The following is a 20,484-nucleotide window of genomic DNA, read 5'->3' as shown; positions in this document are numbered from 1 at the left end:
TGTGAAGAGGATGTAAAGAAGGATATAGCCAGATTAGATAAATGGGAATAACGAACAAGTGACGTGTGAAGTTATTAGCTTTGGGTAGGAAAACAGAAAATCATCATAATTTTTAATGATGGAAAACTGAAATCATTCCATTTCGAGGCATTTGGATGTCCTTGTAGAAGCAAGTACAACAAGCAATGAGCTTATAAAAACAGAAAATTCTTGAGAATTTCAGCAAGCCTGGCAGCATCTGTAGAGAACACCATTATGTCCAGTGACTGTTCTTCAGAATGGAGACAGGGTATATCAGGTTTTGCTACAAAAGAATTAAAATCTATGAGTAAAGAAACATTACTTCACATGTATAATTTGCTGAGCCATATCTGAAGTATAGGGTGTGGGTTTGATATGCAGACGTTTCATTACCTGGCTAGGTAACATCAGGGGCGACCTCCAAGTGAAGCGAAGCAGTTGTCTCCTGCTTTCTATTTATATGTTTATCCTGGATGGGGTTCCTGGGGTTTGTGGTGATGTCATTTCCTGTTCGTTTTCTGAGGGGTTGATAGATGGTATCTTATGGCGTTGTGGTTGGAGTGCCAGGCCTGTAGGAATTCTCTGGCATGTCTTTGCTTAGCCTGTCCCAGAATAGATGTGTTGTCCCAGTCGAAATGGTGGGTTTTTTTCATCTGTGTGTAGGGCTATGAGGGAGAGAGGGTCGTGTCTTTTTGTGGCTAGCTGGTGTTCGTGTATCCTGGTGGCTAACTTTCTTCCTGTTTGTCCTACGTAGTGTTTGTGTCAGTCCTTGCATGGAATTTTGTAGATGATGTTGGTTTTGTCCTTGGGTTGTACTGGGTCTTTTAAGTTTGTTAGTTTTTGTTTGAGAGTGTTGGTGGGTTTGTGTGCTACTAGGATTCCGAGGGGTCTTAGTAGTCTGGCTGTCATTTCTGAAACTTCTTTGATGTATGGTAAGGTGGTTAGGGTTTCTGGCTGTTTTGGTCTGCTTGCCATGGTTTGTTCTTGAGGAATGAGGACTGTATTTTTTGAGTTCTTCTTGAATACGTTGTATAAGTGGTTCTCTGTTTTCTGAAGTTCGTCTGTGCTGCAGTGTGTGGTGGCTCATTGGAATAGTGTTCTGATACAGCTTCGTTTGTGTGTGTTGGGATGGTTGCCGGTGTAGTTAAGTATTTGGTCAGTGTTTGTCGGTTTTCTGTATACGCAGGTTTGTAGTTCTCCGTTGTCCTTTCTTTCGACTGTGACATCCAGGAATGCGAGTTTGTCGTCGGTTTCTTCCTTTATGCCAGTGAGGGTGTTGTTGATGATGTTAAATGTCTCTTCTATCTTGTTTCGTTTTGTGATGACAAAGGTGTCATCTACGTAGCGGACCCAGATTTTTGGTTTAATGGTTTGTAAGGCTGTTTGTTCTAGTCTTTGCATTACCACTTCTGCTATGAATCCTGATAGCGGAGATCCTATGGGTGTGCCGTTGGTTTGTTTGTAGATTATGTTGTTGAAGGTGAAGTGGGTAGTGAGGCACAGGTCCACTAACTTCATGATGTTTTTGTTGGTAATGTGATCAATGGTGGTTGGGGTGTCTGTGATGGTCTCTTCTATAAGTGTGGTAAGTGTTTCCTTTGCCAGGTCGATGTTGATGGAGGGGAACAGTGCTATTATGTCGAATGAGATCATTGTTTCATCTTCCTCTATTCCTGGACGTCACAGAGGAGAACCACCTATAACAAACTTAAAAGACCCAGCTCCACAACAATGAGGAGCTGTGGCCAGGATTCATGTAACATAAGGTGATGTCCTGTTCAACATATAACTCTGTTATATTCTAAGGGAACTAGACATCAAGCCAAGTTTCAACCTGATGGTTGAAAGCTTTACAATCCACATATATGCTGATCACTGCAATGAGTTGTCAATTTTAAACAATCACGCTTACAATTTAGACATGAGAAGTTGGTATCCTATAAAACAACAACAATTCCAAATAAATTGAAGTTGCACAAATGTTTCAAATGCTACTTGAAGTGGAGAAACGTTATCTGTGAACAATTTCTTCATGATTATATTCCATGTAAATTTGAATTCTAGTGAAATGTAAAATGAAAAGAAAAGATTAATATGTACATAGAAACCATGTAACTTTAATTGCTTGCCTTTTCTTGGTGCTCAGATACAATTTGGGTCAGGACTTCAATAACTAGGAGAATTTGCTCTCTCTTATAGAAGCTGGTGGGAGGATTGGGATGGCTCCCTGATGCATTTCCACCTCCAGGGAGGTTTCCCAGCAGTTGGTCGATCAGATCAGAAACCAATTGAACGAACATAGCAGCTTGGTGAAGCAGAGAAACTAAGTATTTTGACCCCACTGATGGTGCCTCCACTGTAAGGCATTCTCATGTTTCCCCATCTGCCTGAGCAGTTCCCATCTCTCTCGCTCTCTCGCTCTCGCGCGCTCACTCTCGCTCTCTCGCGCTCTCTCTCTCTCTCTGAGTCAGCAGGCTCTATAATTGGTAAGTACCTCTAATCTAGTTTGCAGCAAGTGTAAGCTCTCAAAACCATTTGGTCCTAGCGTTGGAGTCGTGAAAACCTATGGATAACTCCTGCCCAATGAATCTGCAGCTCGTTGCAATGACACAACATGCTGTTCCAAACTGGAATCACATTGTGTTGCTTGAGTAATGGATAGGTTATTAACCATCAACTTCAACAGAAGATGCAAATGCTTCAGGGAATGTGTCACCTCTTACTTTCACAGTTAGGCTGTGGCACTCTGAACATTTGAGATCATGAGTGGTAACATATTTGTTGTGGTGTATGCTTACTTTAACTTTTTGCTTTGAGAGCTTCAGTGAGGTGCTCCATGTATCTGAGACCCTTGAGGTCAGCCTTTATTCTTATTAAAATTTAAATTCCAAGGTAATACAACTCATGTCAAATAAATACAGAATATTAATTATGCAAACAATACTACAAAGCAACACTATGATATTCACACAATATTACAGGTGGCTAGCAACTCTATTCATCCAACACATGGCAGGCAGAATCTGAAGCAGTGGGTAATTGCCTTAAATCTGGGAGGTACCCGAGGATGCTTGACAGTAACAGCAGCTGTCAGTTTCCTTGTTCCTCGAGATACAGATCCGACTGTTTTACTTATCATTTCTCTGGGCTCAGTGCTGAAACTGAAGAGTATGATTGTCTGCTGCAACACGTCTGTCAAAATTGGGCTGAATTGCCTGAGGAGTGGCAATGTCCTCATGCAGATTGCTACTCTGGTCTCTGTTCCCTAAAAGGAAGAAGCTATGTATTTCTGAGTGGAGATTCTGATCACGGCTCCCTCAGTAATACGGAGCTGTACTTGCATTCTGCCCGTTCTTTTGTGGCGCAGAACTGCTTGGGGGAAGTGAACCACGGCCATTGTATTTTATTGTTTTCTTACTGTAAAAGCGTGACAATAAAATCATTAATTCACACTCACTCTGTCACTCTCACTCTTTTCTCTTCTCTTTCTCTCACTCTCACCGGTCTCTCTCAGCTCTGTGAAAGAGTTTGACACTTGCTTGCTATTTTCCTGCAGTCCTGCATATTTTCCCCATTCAGTCAGGAGCACTGGAATAGGCAATTTTGTTTGAGCCTACCATTTTCAGCGACTTCATGAATGATCTTCCTGCCATCATAAGATCAGGAGTGGGAATGTTTGCCAATGATTGCACAATGTTTAGTGCCATTCGCAACTCATCAGATACTAAAGCAGTCCATGTCCAAATACAACTCTATCTGAATAATACCTAGGCTTGGGGTGACATGTGGCACCGAGCAATGACAATCTCCAATAAGGGAAATCTAACCATTGTTCTTCGACATTTATTTATCACTGCTGAATTCTCTCACCATCGACATCCTGGGAATTAATGTTGATCAGAAACTGAATTGTCTAGCCATATAAATACACCATAGAAACCATTATGTCTGCGTGTATAACGGCTTAGTATGGCAACTGCTCTGCCCAGGACCGGAAGAAACTAGGGAAAGATGTGTACACAGCCCAGACCATCTCTCAATCCAACCTTCCATCACAAACTCCATTACACTTGTTGCTGCGGAAAGGCAGCCAACATCATCAAAGACCCCTTCCACCTGGTTACGTTCTCTTCTAACCTCATCTGTCAAGTAGAAGGTACAGAGCTTTTTATCAACAGGTTCAAGAACAACTTCTTCACCACTGTTATTAGACTACTGAATGGACCCCTCTAATTTCAATTTGAATGTTGATCTTGCTTTTGTGCACCTCCAGTGCAGGCATAGCCTTGTATGATTCACTCTGTCTAAAAAAACACTATGGTCAGTATGTCCTTGTATGTTATGATCTGCCCGTATTTCATGCAAAAACAAAACTATTCACTGTACTTAAGTGCATGTGACAAAAAAAAATCAAATCTGAGCAGGTCAGAGGCCAGGAATCCTGTAGTGAGTAACTCCACTCCTGACACCCCAAACTCTGTCTAACATTGACAAAACTCAAGTCGAGAGTGTGATGAAACACTCCCCATTTGTCAAGATAAGTGCAGCTCCAACAACACTTGAAGTTTGACAACATTCTGCACAAGGCAGTCCACCTGATTTAGTACCACATCCACCAACATTCAGTCCTTCCACTTCCTATCCAGAGTGACAGTAGCGTGTATTATCTATATGATGCACTGCAGGTTCCTTAGACTACAACTTTCAAAGTCCAAGACCACTACCATCTTGAAGGATAAAGGCAGCAGATGCACAGAACTTCACCACCTACAATTACTTCCCCGAGCCGCTCTCCCTCCTAAATTTGAACTGTTGTCATTCTTTCATTGCTGCTGGGCCATTGTTCCTAGAGCTCCCTCAGCAGCATTGTGGCAGTTCCTATACCAACTGAGCTTCAGGGGTTCAAGAAGGCAGCTCTCAAGAGTAAGTGGGGATACACAACAAATACTGACTGAGCTGACAAAGTTCACATCCCTGCATGAATTAAAAAATTCAGTGAGGTCATGGTTGATCTGTGCCATCTATAGCTCCATACACTGGCCTCTACTCTATATTCCTTAACACCTTTGCACGTCTATCAATTTCATATTTAAAACTAACAGGTCAGAATCAAACCCAGTTTGGGGAAGAAGGGTGTACTATGTCACATTTCTCTATTTCTGATTTATAGCCAGCTTCTCTTCTATATAACCTTTCTCCCATCAGCTACTTAGGATGTCTCTGACCTTTATTTAGGTCATATCAGCTTTTCCAGTACTTTTTCCTTCTTTGTTTCATTCACTATCCTGGCAAATTTCTTGTTTACCATAGCTTCACCAAAGATCTATCTTCCAAAGCTGATGTAAAGTCCTCAGTTAGTATCTTAGTCATGATTTCTATCTCATTTGATCTTCAGTAAGTCCCACTGTTACCTCTGACAGCACTGTTGCTATTAAATTCTGCTTAGAAGATGCTTGGATTCACTCCATGTTGGCTCCCAACAATTCTTGGACTGTCGTTTTATCTCTCATTGCTTTTCTTGCTTCTCACTTGTAATATTTCAGCCTGATTCTTCCTTGTAATTGGCAACTATGACATCTATCAAATACTGCTTTTTTGACTGCATTCCTCTAACTCCATCATCCAGACCGTTGTCCTACCATTTCCTCCTCTGGGAATGTTCTTGGAAGTTGCCCAAACCATCTCTTCATTAAAAGCTCCTTGTTACTCTGAATTTCTGCCTATGGGATATTGACTCCAATTTATACAGGCCAGATCCATCCTCCGTTTTGCAGACTGCAAAATCTTCGATGACCTTGGGTTTATGGAATGTGGATGTTGCATGAGCCTGCGTCTCACCATGTGATAGGTTTGCTGCCATATCATGTTGATGTGTAGCAATGTACAGGGTCTCACTGTTCCAGCAGGGTGGAGCAAAACCATCTACTCCCCTCATTCTTTAAGACCGCTGAACAAGTAGTAGTTTAATATTGCACATTTGCAACTAGTTACAGGTAATATTGTCTGTGTAGCGATGCATATCATATCAATGAGGAGGATCTGGATGTTAAAACTTATACCTCTGAGATGCTAAGCTCTTGTATGCCACAAGTCCATATGGTATCATCATAATGGTTGCTGCTTGTGACACTACTCAGCAATAACCTTTTCAGACCTAGGTTGAAAACAGTGAAACAAAAACAAATTGCTTCAATAAATCAGCAACTTTGGGAGCATTTCTGTTTTTATTTCTGATTTTCAGCATCTGCTGTTCTTTTGGTTTTTTGGATAAAACAGTAAAGGTTGGTCAACTTTCTTGATTAAGTGCAGTTCTGATCACTCAGCTGCCATTCCTAGTTCAGCATTTGAGAGCTCGGATGTATTTTGTTGTTCTCTGAAAGCTGTGTACTGCACACACTTTTATTGTGACCCTACCTGTGTGGATTTGTTGATGTTGCATTGAAGTATTTGTCAGTTTTGTTCTGTAGGTTCACTTGACATATCGGCTCAGTTTTCTGGTCATTGGAGAAGTGATTGCATTCTCCACTGACCCCAAAGAAAGCTGTTGATGGAAATCTGTGCCCCACACGTGCCAGGCAATGAGTGTCTCCAACAAGGGAAAACCTAACCATGGTGTCATCAAGCTGTCCAATCTGCCTATCACATTATAGAATTCTCTCAGACAGGCAAGCAGAAAATGGAAAGCTCAAATCACATTTTAAAAAGAAATTGCAGGAGAGCGAAATAGAAGTTGCAACATAGGCCAAGTGTTAAGGTAGAGTATGAAAACTTCAGAAAAAGTTTGTTTTCTAATTATTTAGCAAATCTAGTTTAAAACTTCAAGCCAATAGTAATGGAGATGTTTAAAAGCACGTGTTAAATAGGTATTTGTCAGGCTCTGATCAATGCCTTTATTGCTCAGATTGTTATTTTAAAGATTAGGCATAACTTGAGTATTTGACAGCATTCTGAGGGCAGAAAAGAGGAAGGTCTTGCCTGATTTTGCTGATTGCCAAGTCTGCTGGTGGGGTCTTCAAGATGCAATCTATGGTGAAGCAGCGAATGACCACAGCTTCAGAATTTCTGTTAATTTACGCTAAATTCTAAAGTTATAGTCAGCCTCGAGAGGTCGATGATGTGAACCATGTTGATTTGCCTTTAAAATCTCTGTGAAATGCTGGATTTTTCTTTTGTCCTATGGTAAATGCTACATGATACATTGTTCAGTTTCTTTAACCTTGTTTTTAACAAGATTTTAATTGAAAATAAAAGCTAGAATCTGCCCTTGAGGCAGAAGCACTTCAGTAATTGCTGTTGAAACAGCAGTTAATCCTTGGGATCAATATGGCAATTAGGTTTTGCTAATTCTCTGTGTTCTTGGATTAGAAAGAGGTCAGTATTTTACGTGTACAGAATGAAGATTCATTTATTTTAGATGTTGATCATTGTAATAATTTAGGTTGAATTGTTATTTGCATTTGGGAAGCTTCAGTCTAGCCATTCACATCCTGACTTTGGAAAGTCAGCCAATTTGCCTGTGTTGAGTGTAGATTCATGCCAGGACCACAATCTTCCCATGTCAATCTAGCAAGAGAGAAGAGCAGGTTAAAAGGCCCATCTCCATTGATATTGGCCCAAAACTTGGTTCAGTCCTCAATATTATCCCTTCCATGCCTCACCACCCTCACTTTGGTCTCCCTCGCCCTCTCCTGTCTCCGCCCATAACCTCATCTCCCATGCTGCCCCGGACCCTGCATCTCCATTCACCCAGTTTGCTAATTATAGAACTCGAGCCTGACGCTGTCGAGTCTCTAATATGTTCATGCTATTCATTTCTATTCCAATTTCTCTTTGAAGAATGTTCATATGATTGTCAGTGAATTCAGGCACAATTGAAAAACGATTAAAGAAAACCTGTTCAAGAAAAGATTTGAAGGTATAAATGTCTGGCTGAGTTCTAGCACTCACTAATGGATTCAGCTATGTAAGTCATTTGTACAGCTGTGAAGCAGACTGCTCATTTTGTTTGACAGTTTTATGAGCTTGTATTAGACTTAACTTCAATGCCTGTTTGTTTATTTGGGCATTGTTGCAAGATGTCAAATGAATTAAAGTGTTCCTTCAAGAGCATTTTGGAAGTCTGTGAGAGGGAAGCCTAGATAATCTGGCAAAGTGGAAAAAGGTTTCTAAACTCCAGGAATATGGCAGTGGTGTGGGCCACTCCACCTGCCAGGTACCAGTAGGAAACACTATTGGAGTTTCCAGCACTTACTGCCTATGAAAATGCAAGTGATGGCGAGGAAGAAATTATTTGAACTCCGTTTCAAGGTAGACCATAAAGCATCTTGTAGAAAAGCTAGTGGTAGGTTTGCAAAAGGTTTTCCTGGAACAGTGGAGGAAGCCAAGATCTGACTAGATAAAGCTGGTTGATGCATATGATGTATGTTTATCAGAAAGGAATGCAAATAATATTAATGGTTATTTTTCCCTTTCCTCCCTATCCTTCCTTTTTTCAGCTTTTTGAAGTTAAATTCTGTAGAAGACTGTATCCCACTTTTATGTTTTCCTTTATGCGGTTTTGCACTTGTGACATTATAGTTAACAGTTAGTATAGTTTGTTCCAATTTAGATAATGGAATAGAAGCCATAGGTTTCTTCTCCACATGTAAACTTGACTTTGATTTTACATTACTTGGAATTATTCTTCATATTCTATCTGTCAATTTAAATTACATTTTTATTCTTTTTACTTCAGATCACCAGAAATTGGAAAGAGAGGCCCGGATTTGCCGACTTTTAAAGCATCCAAACATTGGTATGTGTGTTTATCTTACTAAAGTTTCAGTTGCCTTGAAAAAAAAACAATGTTGCTTCTGTTTTAAAATAAACTTATTTTCACAAATTTCAGCATAGTTTAAATCTTGGTATTGTTAGCTCCAAAATTCCTGGTGACTATCAGTTAGGGTGTGCGGAGTTTCCGGTCCAAAAAGAAATCTTAAATTCTCATGAACCCCCTGGGATATCAAATCTATAGGGTGCATGAATTCTAATTAAAAATCTTTTGAGTAGATTTTCGTAGGTTCCAGTAATGGTATTCTGTTGAAGCTGTTATTGGAATCATGATACATTAATAGCTGCTTCCCACCCCTATTTGGGGGAAATAAACCTGGTTTCATTTAGGTGGTGTCTGGGGATTCTCGTTTTGAAAAGAAATTAGAAGCTAATAATTTATAAATCCCAGTGCATCCCAGGTGGTGGCATGGAATCATTTTAAATGTTGAGAAATGTTAGTCTGACAGAGCCTGTGGTTATTGCTGTAATTACTGTAATCAGCAGTGTTCTTTCAAAGAAGGAGTAACATTGCTGTTTATATCCTTCAGTTATGGATAATGAAACAGTTTCATACGTTAGTGTTATAAACACTATTTATCTGCATTTCTGGTCATGTATACATTGCAACTATATTTGCCCTGTACATTTTTGTGGTGTGTGTATTACATTCTAAGCCTGTGTTTTCTTTATTGGGTGCATGATTTTGAAGTGTAAAACTTGACCGTTCGTGGAGGAGTTGAGAAAATGTTTAATTTTAGCCCCTATCTAGATTATTTTTAAGCTGACTATATTTGTCACATTTATTCTACCTCATCACAATGAAAGACCCTTGGGATACGCCCTCTGCTATCTTCTCAGATTGACGAAGTATGTTTCAATGAAGGGCTTATGTCTGAAATGTCAATTCTCCTTCTCTTCGGATGCTGCCTGACCAGCTGTGCTTTTCCAGCAACACACTCGACTCTGATCTCCAACATCTGCAGTCCTCATTTTCTCCTAAGTGTGTTTAGAATTGCAAGGTGTCTTGCTGATAGTTGAAGTTAACCTGGAATAATAGTTGTGTAGCTGACGAGCAAGGAGGCAGCTCCCAGAGCTTGGCAGGACAGCTAGACCTCAACTGATTCCTCCTCCTTACCCAGGAAAAATTTGCAGCTTCTGTTTGATGAAACAAACTCCTAGATCTATGTAGTGTGGAATCTGAAATCCCTGCTCTTCATTCAGTGGCAATGATGACTGAAGTTATATCAAAACTTCTGATTTTCAGATAGGCCCAATTAGTACAAACAAAAAAAAGGTTGCTTCCATCAGAGATCTCTTGGGCACACAGATGCAATATTTTTAATTGAATTTTTTTCTCTGGGTGGTGTGGCACAAATAATATTCCAGATTAGGTAGAGAGAGATTTAATTCATGACATTTATACTCTTATTCATTGTCTAGGTATTACATTTATCTTGAATTACTTTGACTGCTCAGATTGTCCCTTTCTACTGTGGTCAAGAACAGCATTTAACAATTGATAATAATTGAATCTTGAGAAAAGAAAAGCTATGTTATTAAAGCTTCTGTCTTGCATTCATCAGGACAAATGTCATCATGCCAAATTTCGAGCAGTCTCTACTCTTTATAATTAGTAGAAACAAATATTAATTGATTGGCTAAGGTGTTTTCATAAAGAAAGAATCCTCCAAATTTCTAATATTTTGAATGTTCTCTTTGGACTGCACCATGTTCAGCAATATTCATGGCTCCTTAGACACTGAAGCATTCCATGCCCAAACACAACAATGTCTGGACAATATCCAGACTTGGGCTGACAAATGGCAAAGTAATATTTGCACCATACAAGTGCCAGGCAATGACCATTTCCAACAAGAGAGAATCAACTATTGCCCTCTTGACATTGGTATCACCATCAATGAATCCCCCACTTCCAGCCTGCTGGGGATTACCATTGACCAGAAACTGAATTAGATTAGTCATTTAATTAATTTGGACACAATAGCAGGTTGGTACCTAGGGATCGTGTAGTGAATAACTCGCTTCCTGACTCCACAAAGCCTTTCTAGCATCTCCAAAGCACAAATTAGGAAGGTGAGTCTGCCTCCTCACCTGCCTGAAACTTGCAGTTCCAATAACATTCAAGAATATTGACCCCCATCCAAGACAAAGCAGTCTGTTTGATTAGCACTACAAACATCCACTCTCTCCACTACCAATGTTCAGTAGCAGCAGTGTGTACCATCTACAAAGGCACTGTGGAAGTACACTAAAACTTCTTAGACAATACCTTCAAACCCATGACCAATGGCATCATAAAGGACAAGGGAGGTGTATATATAGGGGAACACCACCACCTGCAAGTTTTCCTTCAAGCCACATTCTGACTTGGAAATATTTCACCGTTCCTTCAGTGTTGTTGGGTCACAATCCTGAAACTCACTTCTGAATGGCATTGTGGTATATCTACAACACATGGACTGCAGTGGTTCAAAACGTAATACCTCATCACATATGCTCAAAGGTAAGTGGGGATGGGCAATAAATGCTGACCTATCCAGCAGCACCTACATCCCATGAGAGATTTTTAAAAGAAATGAAACTATTAGCACACTCTCAGAATTCTTTAGCAAGTGGTGCTCAGTTGCAGAATTACTTTGAACAGAAGTTTTCTTGTGGCATTTGCAAACGTGTGCTAGGTGAGTGTGGTCTCTTCTGATTGCAAACAACAAAAGGAATATACTGTTTGATTTGATCAGCCAGTCACTGAGATGTCAGGCCTAAGTATCTGGCACCACACTGGCATTGAAATTCTGACACCCTAACGTCCAGTTGTTTGATGGGCAGAATGTCTTTTCTGACCGACAGCCATATCCCATTGATGGAATGTACAACCCTCATCACCGCTGTATTGTAGCAATATGAAAACACTTGGGTAAGTGTTACGGCACGGGATAAACCCTCCTGCTTAATTTAAAACCAGCAACACAAAAGATTTATCCCATGCAGTAACTTGTAAAAATTCGATGGCCAAGAACTATTTAAAGTAAAAATTAACAACTTTATTTCTTAAAGTATAACCGAGAATAATTAACTAGCGACTATTTACAATTCTTTACTCTATCCTATCTGTTACCTTCCCATCTATAATACTAGTCCGATAAAACTCCCGATTACGATTTACAGGAAAATTCAAATTTTAAAACCAGCCAGCTGTTGAATCTTCTCTTTATCTTCGTCGGTAGATTTGCTCCCCAAGTCAGCATTGAGCAAACTCCTTCTCTCAACAGGCACCTCTCAGAGAGTTCTGCCTAGCAGTCTACATCTGTTGGTCGGGTGGTAGTTCTCCTCCCAACTGTTCAAATTTCCCCAAAGCGTTGGATTGTGTCATTGGCTTTTAAGATTGTCAATATACTCAATTCAAACTTGATTGGAATTTGGTGTTTTTGGGTATAATTTAAACTGATTGGCCTAATTCAAATATGCTTTGCCATTTCCAGGCAACCAGCTACTCCAGTAGCTGGAGCACATATTACATTGTGTCTTATTGAGTACACTTGGTGCTGTCACTGCTAGCTTTCGCTCTCTTAAAGGTATAGTACACCCATTTCTTCATAACATAAGCTTGTTTACAGAGACATCTTAACGAAGTCACCAGATATTTGTTTTGACCCCTCCAACCAATGCTATCAGGTCTACTGGTCAAAACAAATCTTACATCCATCCTTAGTTTTGTCTCAGAATTGATAACAAATTAATGGATGTCTACCAGATGTCAACGTTGTTACAAATACACCAAGCACATAAAACTTTCCAATCTTATTACTGCTAATGATCAGGTGTATTCCTGCATTTGGTTCAACCTTGCTGTGATTCTGAACCATAAAACAGAAGTGTGTAGATAAAGGATTTTGCAGAATCTCATACCTTTGTCCTCGTTCAAGATACCCTCATTGCTTCAGTGAAATTGTTCTTTTTCCATTCAGCCTTCACTTTCCTAATTTTTCCTGATTGAAATCCAGGAGTAGCGTTACTTGCACTTCCTCTCCCTGCTCAGAATGTTAGCTGGCACAGTTTGAGAGGTCTCCGAGAAAGTGCTGTGAACCTCATTCTGTTAGAGATGACACTGGGACAAACTCCAAAGAGCTATGGTAAAAAAAACTGGGAGTATTGCCATCTCAAACTGATTTTGGAGGGGGAGGGAGCTAAGATTGTAGGGGACAGTGATAGGTTTTGTATGGGGGGGGAATGGAAGAGGTAGTATTGTTTATTAGCTAGGCACTGGGGAGAGGAGGAGAGAGACAGGGGAAAGATCTTTTATTTGGGAGATAGATCCATGCGGATGGTTAACTGAGGAGTCAGACATCTCGGCTCGAAGATTGAGAACAGCAAGGAGCGATGCTTTGCTGGCACTTAATTTTGAGAAGGGTAGAGAACAGTCTTTAGGGTTCAGTCAATCTCTCCCTACCCCACCTATTTCCTATCTGCACGCTGCCTGAACAATATTATCTGAAAACAGCAAGTTTTTACAAGTGCATCCAGCTCTACCTCACCACCAGCTCTTTTGAACCCTCCATTGTCTCTAGATTTATCAGGCCACTAATCAGATATTCAGTTTTTGATCGAGCAGAAAATTGGTTTCTCCTCTATAAGCCCAACTGAAAGTGCTGTTCTATAGCTACAATCTGCATCCTCCTCAAGGCATTGGATGAGGCTAAACTGAACAGTCTGCACTTGGTGTCATATTTGACCCGAAGTGAACTACTGACCACGTATCTACACCAGGACTCACCTCAAACTCCACCTTGCCTCAAAAGCAAAATACTTCAGATGCTGGATATCCAAAGTAAAAACTTTAAGATGTTGGAGGAACTCTGCAGATCAGTCAGCATCTGTGGAGAGAGAAGCTGAGATAATGCCATGACCTCAACTCTGCTACTTTGGTGTGAAATGCTTCTGCAAAGTATGTTGGATGTTTCATTTTGGTCAAAATGTCATATAAATATAAGTTTTGCTCCAAAAACAAGAGATTCAGGTTTATCTTATCAGTGCGTAGGTGAGGGAAAAGCTTTTGGATGAAGGAGGATTGTAATGTGAAAAGGCAAATTAGGTAAAATTGTATGTCATCTTCAACGTTTTCAGCTCCATTAGGGCCCACAACCTCTGTGATGCTGCTGAGGGTGATTAGCAAACAGTGTGCAAACACTGAGATGTGGGTGTGAGATTTGCAGCTAAGTGTATGAGGATGAAGTTAAGGTCTGAATCATGCTTGATAGAGACTTTTATTAGGTGAGTGAAGGGCCATTGGTGAATTGAGTAGTGTGTGAAAGCTTAGTGCTTAATTGGTAAGGATATGACATTTGAAGATACATTCAATGACCCTGACATCTTATGTGAGCTGATTGAACTTCTTGCACTACTGTGGCCAGACCTGCAACACTACGTTGCTGATATTGACCAAGGCTGCTGACTATTTCCATTTCCTTCATGGTGTGTGTCGAAGACTTCCTTGTGTTTTGCGAGGATTTCTCTCCTCCGATCCGTGTTCTGTCTTGCAGTATACTCTTGGCCCTGTGGTACAATTGAGTGTTTATGCTTGAACACACTTCCTTAGCTCTTTCCAGCAGTGGCTGCAAACTCACTGTCCCTTCCATTTAGAGATGCAAGTTGGCTTTGAGTTGTACAGGCAAACTGTAAGCATGGCTAACCACTTGCGGTTCTGTGTTAAAATACAAGGGGATAGATACTTGTGGTACAACAGAGGCTATAGTTCAGAAGCAGGAAGAAAACCCATTGCAGATGATACTGTGGCTGTAATGCATTGATAAGAATGGACCCAGGTGAGTGTTGTCTCACCCAACTGGGTGATGGTCATGATGGCAAATATGGAGGTGAAAGGGATAGGAGCTGAAGAGAGAGAAGAATATCAGCTGGCATGAGAACCAGGTGTGGAGCTTGGTTGGTCAACATTTTTGAGAGTTGAGGGGGTAGGAGACGGAATTTAGATGAAAGGGAGGAGAGGAAATGGGAGAGGAATTAGACAACAGTACGTTTTGGGGGTTGGAGCAAGGGTAAGCATAAGAGGAAATGGCCAAGATCAGGTAGTTCCAAACTTAGTAACACAGAAACCCATGATTTTGAAGTCCTTGTGGAGGTGGGGATATGCTTCACTTTTGTGTCATGGTGTGAAAATAGTCTTCTATATCTCTAGCCAGTTCTTGTGTCTCTGACTTTGCTGGATTCTTCAGCAACACTGATTAACTTCAAATGCTCAACTGACATTATAAAAGCCCGCTTGTATTGAGCGGTTTGGTTTGCATTGAGAGTAGGTGAAAATGCTGTACGTTTCTGATTGAGCAACAAAAGAGGGAGCACTTCAAACCATGTACTGTAATGAGCTTCAGATTGCTGTTGTTGTCATGGATACCGTAGCAGCTGGCATTCAGGAAGTGCTTGTAATCAAAGTGTTTTAAGCCCACAAAATGTAGCTTCTGTTAATTATACACCAAAGTCTAACCTTTTGAAAAGTAGTTTGGTGACTTCAGATTGTATCATGACACCATTGAGTGGGTGAAAGAGAGGCAGGGGTATTTCCTTATAATCTCCAGACCTCGAATGACCAGAATTGCTGACTTAACAAGTTGTAACAACTGTTCCTAGATGATTTAAAATAAAAGGACACCAAAATTAAGTGGCAACTAATGCGCAACATTGCACCAGATTTTTCCACTTTTGAACTGAAATTCTTTTGACACCATTCATGTACATGTTACTCAGGACGCAAGTAACCAGTATGAGTAATACAATTTGCATTATAAAATGCATTAATGATTTTGTTTTCCAATTTAAGAAAACCATATCATTTCCCAATTTGTTCAGATAAAATAGATTATTTTTATGTAACTGGATTTATTTTTAGATTTAAAGGATTATGGTGGGTTGGGATTGTCAGAAGGCTGAAAACGTGACAAAGTTTGTGACTGTCTCATGGGCTACTCACAAATCCCCTTCCAGTTTTGAGTGAATCTTCAGTTGATGAATAGAAGCAGACCGTTGGCCCACAATGTCTGTGCAAGCTCTTTGGGGGCAGCAAGTTGTATTTATACAATATTGCAACAGAATAAAATGTCCTTGATTGCTTCATGGGAACTTGCACTCGCTCACATGTCCAGATGACTAAAACAGTGGTCAGAGATGTTTGATTTCACAAGGGGATTAAAAGATGAAAGAAAGCTACAGAGACAGACAAATTAGGGAATTCCAAAACTTTGGGCCTTGACATTTGAAGGCAGGGTTAAGATTCAGAACAAACAACGGGCCAGAATTGGACCAAACTTTGAAGGTTAGGACTGGAGGAGGTTATGGAAATAAAGAGAGCAAATCTCTGGATATGTTTAAGGAGGATGAGAATTCTCAAGTTCTAGCATTGCTCAGCCATTGCACCTCAGTGAGCACAGTCGCCATGGGCAAATGAATGTGAAATTTGGGTGATATTGACTTTACAGAGAAAGACCAGGAGTGTGTTGGAATAGTTGGGAGAAAGGGTAATAAAGGTATGGATGAAATGGATCTATTCAGCAGGTCCCATTCTTCTGTTCTTTCCTGGTTGTCATATAAATGTCTCCCCTTCAAGTTTTTAATCAGTTTGCTTTTGAAAGTTAATGTTAAATCACCTTGCACAACTCTTTCAGGCAATTCCAGATCGCAACTACCCTTAGAGCAAGATAGAAAAATTATTCCACGTCACCTGGTGAGCCATCGTTGATCACTTTAATTCTGCCACTGAAAGTAAAATTCTCAGTGAGAAATTGACAAGCTTGATTACGTCACTTATTCTTTCTCTGCTCTCTGGAAAGCAACCCCAGCATTCCCCATGGTGAACCTCTCCTGCATTCACTTTTGGGTCATGATATTCTTCCTAAATTGGACACACTGCTCCAGCTGAGTCTAATTAGTTTTCAGTAAAGATGGTGTAACTTATTACTTTTTAAACCTATTCTGTATTAGTAAAACTAAAGTCTCATCTATGTTTTGACCAACTGTTTCAATTTGTCCTGTTACCTTCAAAGATATACCTGTATTCACCCATTGGTATCTCTGTTCCTGCACCCTTTAAAAATCATACTCTTTAGTTCATATCAGGTTCTCTCAGTTTATCTTTGTATTGTTTCTCTGATGGATTTCACCAGTCTGTTAACCTGAAGTCTGTTCATATCTTACCTTTTGTCATTCTATTTCTAAGTTAAGAGCTACCTGCAAATTTTGAAAGCAGATTCTTTATTCTCAAGTGAAGGTAATATTTCTACCTGATTTGGGGAAGTAGCCATTCATTACTGCTCTGTGATTAATTCCATCGCGATATCTTCTATACTTGATAATACAATTCCTTTAATCCCTTGGGCTTCAATTTTCATAGCATCTACTTTGTGATGTCTATGTATGTATACTTTCAAAAGACATCTAGTTACTCCGCTATTATCCTTCCTCTCTGGTCGTTTACTTAAAAATTAATTTACTTAAGATTTGTCTTGTGCTGACGTTCATTTATTGCCCTGCGCTTTCCAAATACAAATTTATTTTGATCTTGATAATTGTGCCTCAAATTTCCACACCACCAGTATGAGGTGGACTGCTCTGTAATTGACAGATTTATGGCCCTGTCCTTTGTCTTTTATCCAGACTTACACCAATTTGCAGTCCTATGGCAATTCCTCTAAATCAAGAAGGATTAGAAATTTCTATCCATAACCTGCACAATTTCCACCCTTGTTTCTCTCAGCAAGTTTTGTAGACCACAGTAGCATTCATACGTGAAGACGTCAAATCCTTTCAACATCTTCATTTTGCTTGTTAATCTGTTTTGGCATCTCTACTTTCTCCTCCTCAGAGATACTTTGGAAAGATCCACTTCCTCAGTGAAGATAATTACAAAGCACTCATTCAATACCTCTACCTCAACAAGAAGATCCTTTGTTTGTTTGGCCCCAACCTTTATTGTCTACCTTTTTCTTCTATTTTATCAATGTGTTTTATAAAAACTACTTACTATATCCAGCACTATTTCCTTCCTTTTTAGGTTTGGCAAAGTTGTTACTATCTCAATCTATATTAGCATGCTTGAAGTCCTCATTATCACTTCCGAAGTTGTTGCATCATCCTCTCCAGTGAATTTGAGCAGTTTTACTGCCTGCTGTATTTCATTTCGTCACCAACTTCAGTTCTCTGTTCAAAGACAGGTTCTGACCCACAGTGCAGTGATCTGCATCACAGTTAGGGTAAGGAGACAAGCCCAGAACCCCTTCCAATAGGAACAACCCCATTGTTGCTGGCACCAATCTGATCCAGCAGTTTTCCAGGCAGTCAGTTATTCTGGCACCTGTTACATGTTGTAGATCAGAGTAATTACTTTCCATTCATGGCCGACCAGGAATGTTTCATGCCTTTACTGCTTGTCATTGGCATATACTAGCGGGTTTCCAGGTTACCGCTGAACCTGTTGACTACATTATAAAAGTGCCTTCCTTGACTATTTAAATTCTGGATTAGGACTTGAAACCAGAGCTTTTGGCGAGAAGGTAGGAGCAGTATCAGTGCCCTGCAGAAAGGAATACTGCATTCGCTGTCATTTTCATTATCATGGCCAGTAAATTTTCTGCCCAATGTTTTCAAGATTATTTCTTTTGTACACTTGAAGTAAACTGAAGCAGGGAGTTGAAAGATTTGACACTCTATCTCGCGCACTCTTTCTATCCCGCGCTCTCGCTCTCTCTCTGCCCTCCTCTTTCTTTCCTTCCTTACTTCCCCTTATTCCCTCCCACGCGCACTCTCTCTCTCTCCTCCCTCCGACTCTCTCGCCGCCCTCCATCTCTCTATATCGCGTCTCGGTCTCTCTCTCTCTCTCGCCTCCCCGTCTCTCTCTCTCGCCTCCCCGTCTCTCTCTCTCTCTCGCCTCCCCGTCTCTCTCTCTCTCGCCTCCCCGTCTCTCTCTCTCTCTCGCCTCCCCGTCTCTCTCTCTCTCGCCTCCCCGTCTCTCTCTCTCTCGCCTCCCCGTCTCTCTCTCTCGCCTCCCCGTCTCTCTCTCTCTCTCGCCTCCCCGTCTCTCTCTCTCTCGCCTCCCCGTCTCTCTCTCTCTCTCGCCTCCCCGTCTCTCTCTCTCTCGCCTCCCCGTCTCTCTCTCTCTCTCTCTCTCTCGCTTCCCCATCTCTCTCTCTCTCGCCTCCCCGTCTCTCTCTCTCTCTCTCTCTCTCGCACCTCCCCGTCTCTCTCTCTCTCTCGCCTCCCCGTCTCTCTCTCTCTCTCGCCTCCCCGTCTCTCTCTCTCTCTCGCCTCCCCGTCTCTCTCTCTCTCGCCTCCCCGTCTCTCTCTCTCTCTCTCTCGCTTCCCCATCTCTCTCTCTCTCGCTTCCCCATCTCTCTCTCTTGCTTCCCCATCTCTCTCTCTCGCCTCCCCGTCTCTCTCTCTCTCTCGCCTCCCCGTCTCTCTCTCGCCTCCCCGTCTCTCTCTCGCCTCCCCGTCTCTCTCTCTCTCTCGCCTCCCCGTCTCTCTGTCTCTCTCGCCTCCCCGTCTCTCTGTCTCTCTCGCCTCCCCGTCTCTCTCACTCTCTCGCCTCCCCGTCTCTCTCACTCTCTCGCCTCCCCGTCTCTCTCTCTCTCTCTCGCCTCCCCGTCTCTCTCTCTCTCGCCTCCCCGTCTCTCTCTCTCTCTCGCCTCCCCGTCTCTCTCTCTCGCCTCCCCGTCTCTCTCTCTCTCTCGCCTCCCCGTCTCTCTCTCTCTCTCGCCTCCCCGTCTCTCTCTCTCTCTCGCCTCCCCGTCTCTCTCTCTCTCGCCTTCCCGTCTCTCTCTCTCGCCTCCCCGTCTCTCTCTCTCGCCTCCCCGTCTCTCTCACTCTCTCGCCTCCCCGTCTCTCTCTCTCTCTCTCGCCTCCCCGTCTCTCACTCTCTCGCCTCCCCGTCTCTCTCTCTCTCTCGCCTCCCCGTCTCTCTCTCTCTCGCCTCCCCGTCTCTCTCTCTCGCCTCCCCGTCTCTCTCTCTCTCGCCTCCCCGTCTCTCTCTCTCTCGCCTCCCCGTCTCTCTCTCTCTCTCTCGCCTCCCCGTCTCTCTCTCTCTTTCTCGCCTCCCCGTCTCTCTCTCTCTCTCGCCTCCCCGACTCTCTCTCTCTCGCCTCCCCGTCTCTCTCTCTCGTTTCCCCATCTCTCTCTCTGTCGCCTCCCCGTCTCTCTCTCTCTCTCGCCTCCCCGTCTCTCTCTCTCTCGCCTCCCCGTCTCTCTCTCTCGCCTCCCCGTCTCTCTCTCTCTCTCGCCTCCCCGTCTCTCTCTCTCTCTCGCCTCCCCGTCTCTCTCTCTCTCGCCTCCCCGTCTCTCTCTCTCTCGCCTCCCCGTCTCTCTCTCTCTCGCCTCCCCGTCTCTCTCTCTCTCGCCTCCCCTTCTCTCTCTCTCTCGCCTCCCCGTCTCTCTCTCTCTCGCTTCCCCGTCTCTCTCTCTCTCTCTCGCCTCCCCGTCTCTCTCTCTCTCTCGCCTCCCCGTCTCTCTCTCTCTCTCTCGCGCCTCCCCGTCTCTCTCTCTCTCGCGCCTCCCCGTCTCTCTCTCTCTCTCGCCTCCCCGTCTCTCTCTCTCTCGCCTCCCCGTATCTCTCTCTCTCTCTCTCTTGCCTCCCCG

At 42.2% G+C, this 20,484-nt stretch overlaps 1 protein-coding gene across 37 annotated transcripts in view; it reads left to right on the top strand.

Moving 5' to 3' along the window:
- LOC122553361 (calcium/calmodulin-dependent protein kinase type II subunit delta) overlaps positions 1–20,484 on the top strand; it is a 336,637-nt gene that overhangs the window by 111,421 nt on the left and 204,732 nt on the right. For all 37 annotated transcript variants that reach the window (XM_043697118.2, XM_087984279.1, XM_043697082.2 and 34 more), the window contains exon 3: positions 8,756–8,815. In XM_043697118.2, the coding sequence (XP_043553053.1) occupies positions 8,756–8,815 (60 nt within the window). The remainder of the gene's footprint in view (positions 1–8,755; positions 8,816–20,484) is intronic.

This window comes from Chiloscyllium plagiosum, unplaced genomic scaffold (genome assembly GCF_037043375.1).
Source record: "Chiloscyllium plagiosum isolate Xiang-an unplaced genomic scaffold, Cpla_swu_hap1 HiC_scaffold_1, whole genome shotgun sequence".
Classification (NCBI taxonomy): Eukaryota; Metazoa; Chordata; class Chondrichthyes; order Orectolobiformes; family Hemiscylliidae; genus Chiloscyllium; species Chiloscyllium plagiosum.
The sequence above is the reverse complement of the archived record's forward strand: the minus strand, read 5'-3'. Positions and strand labels throughout refer to the sequence as shown.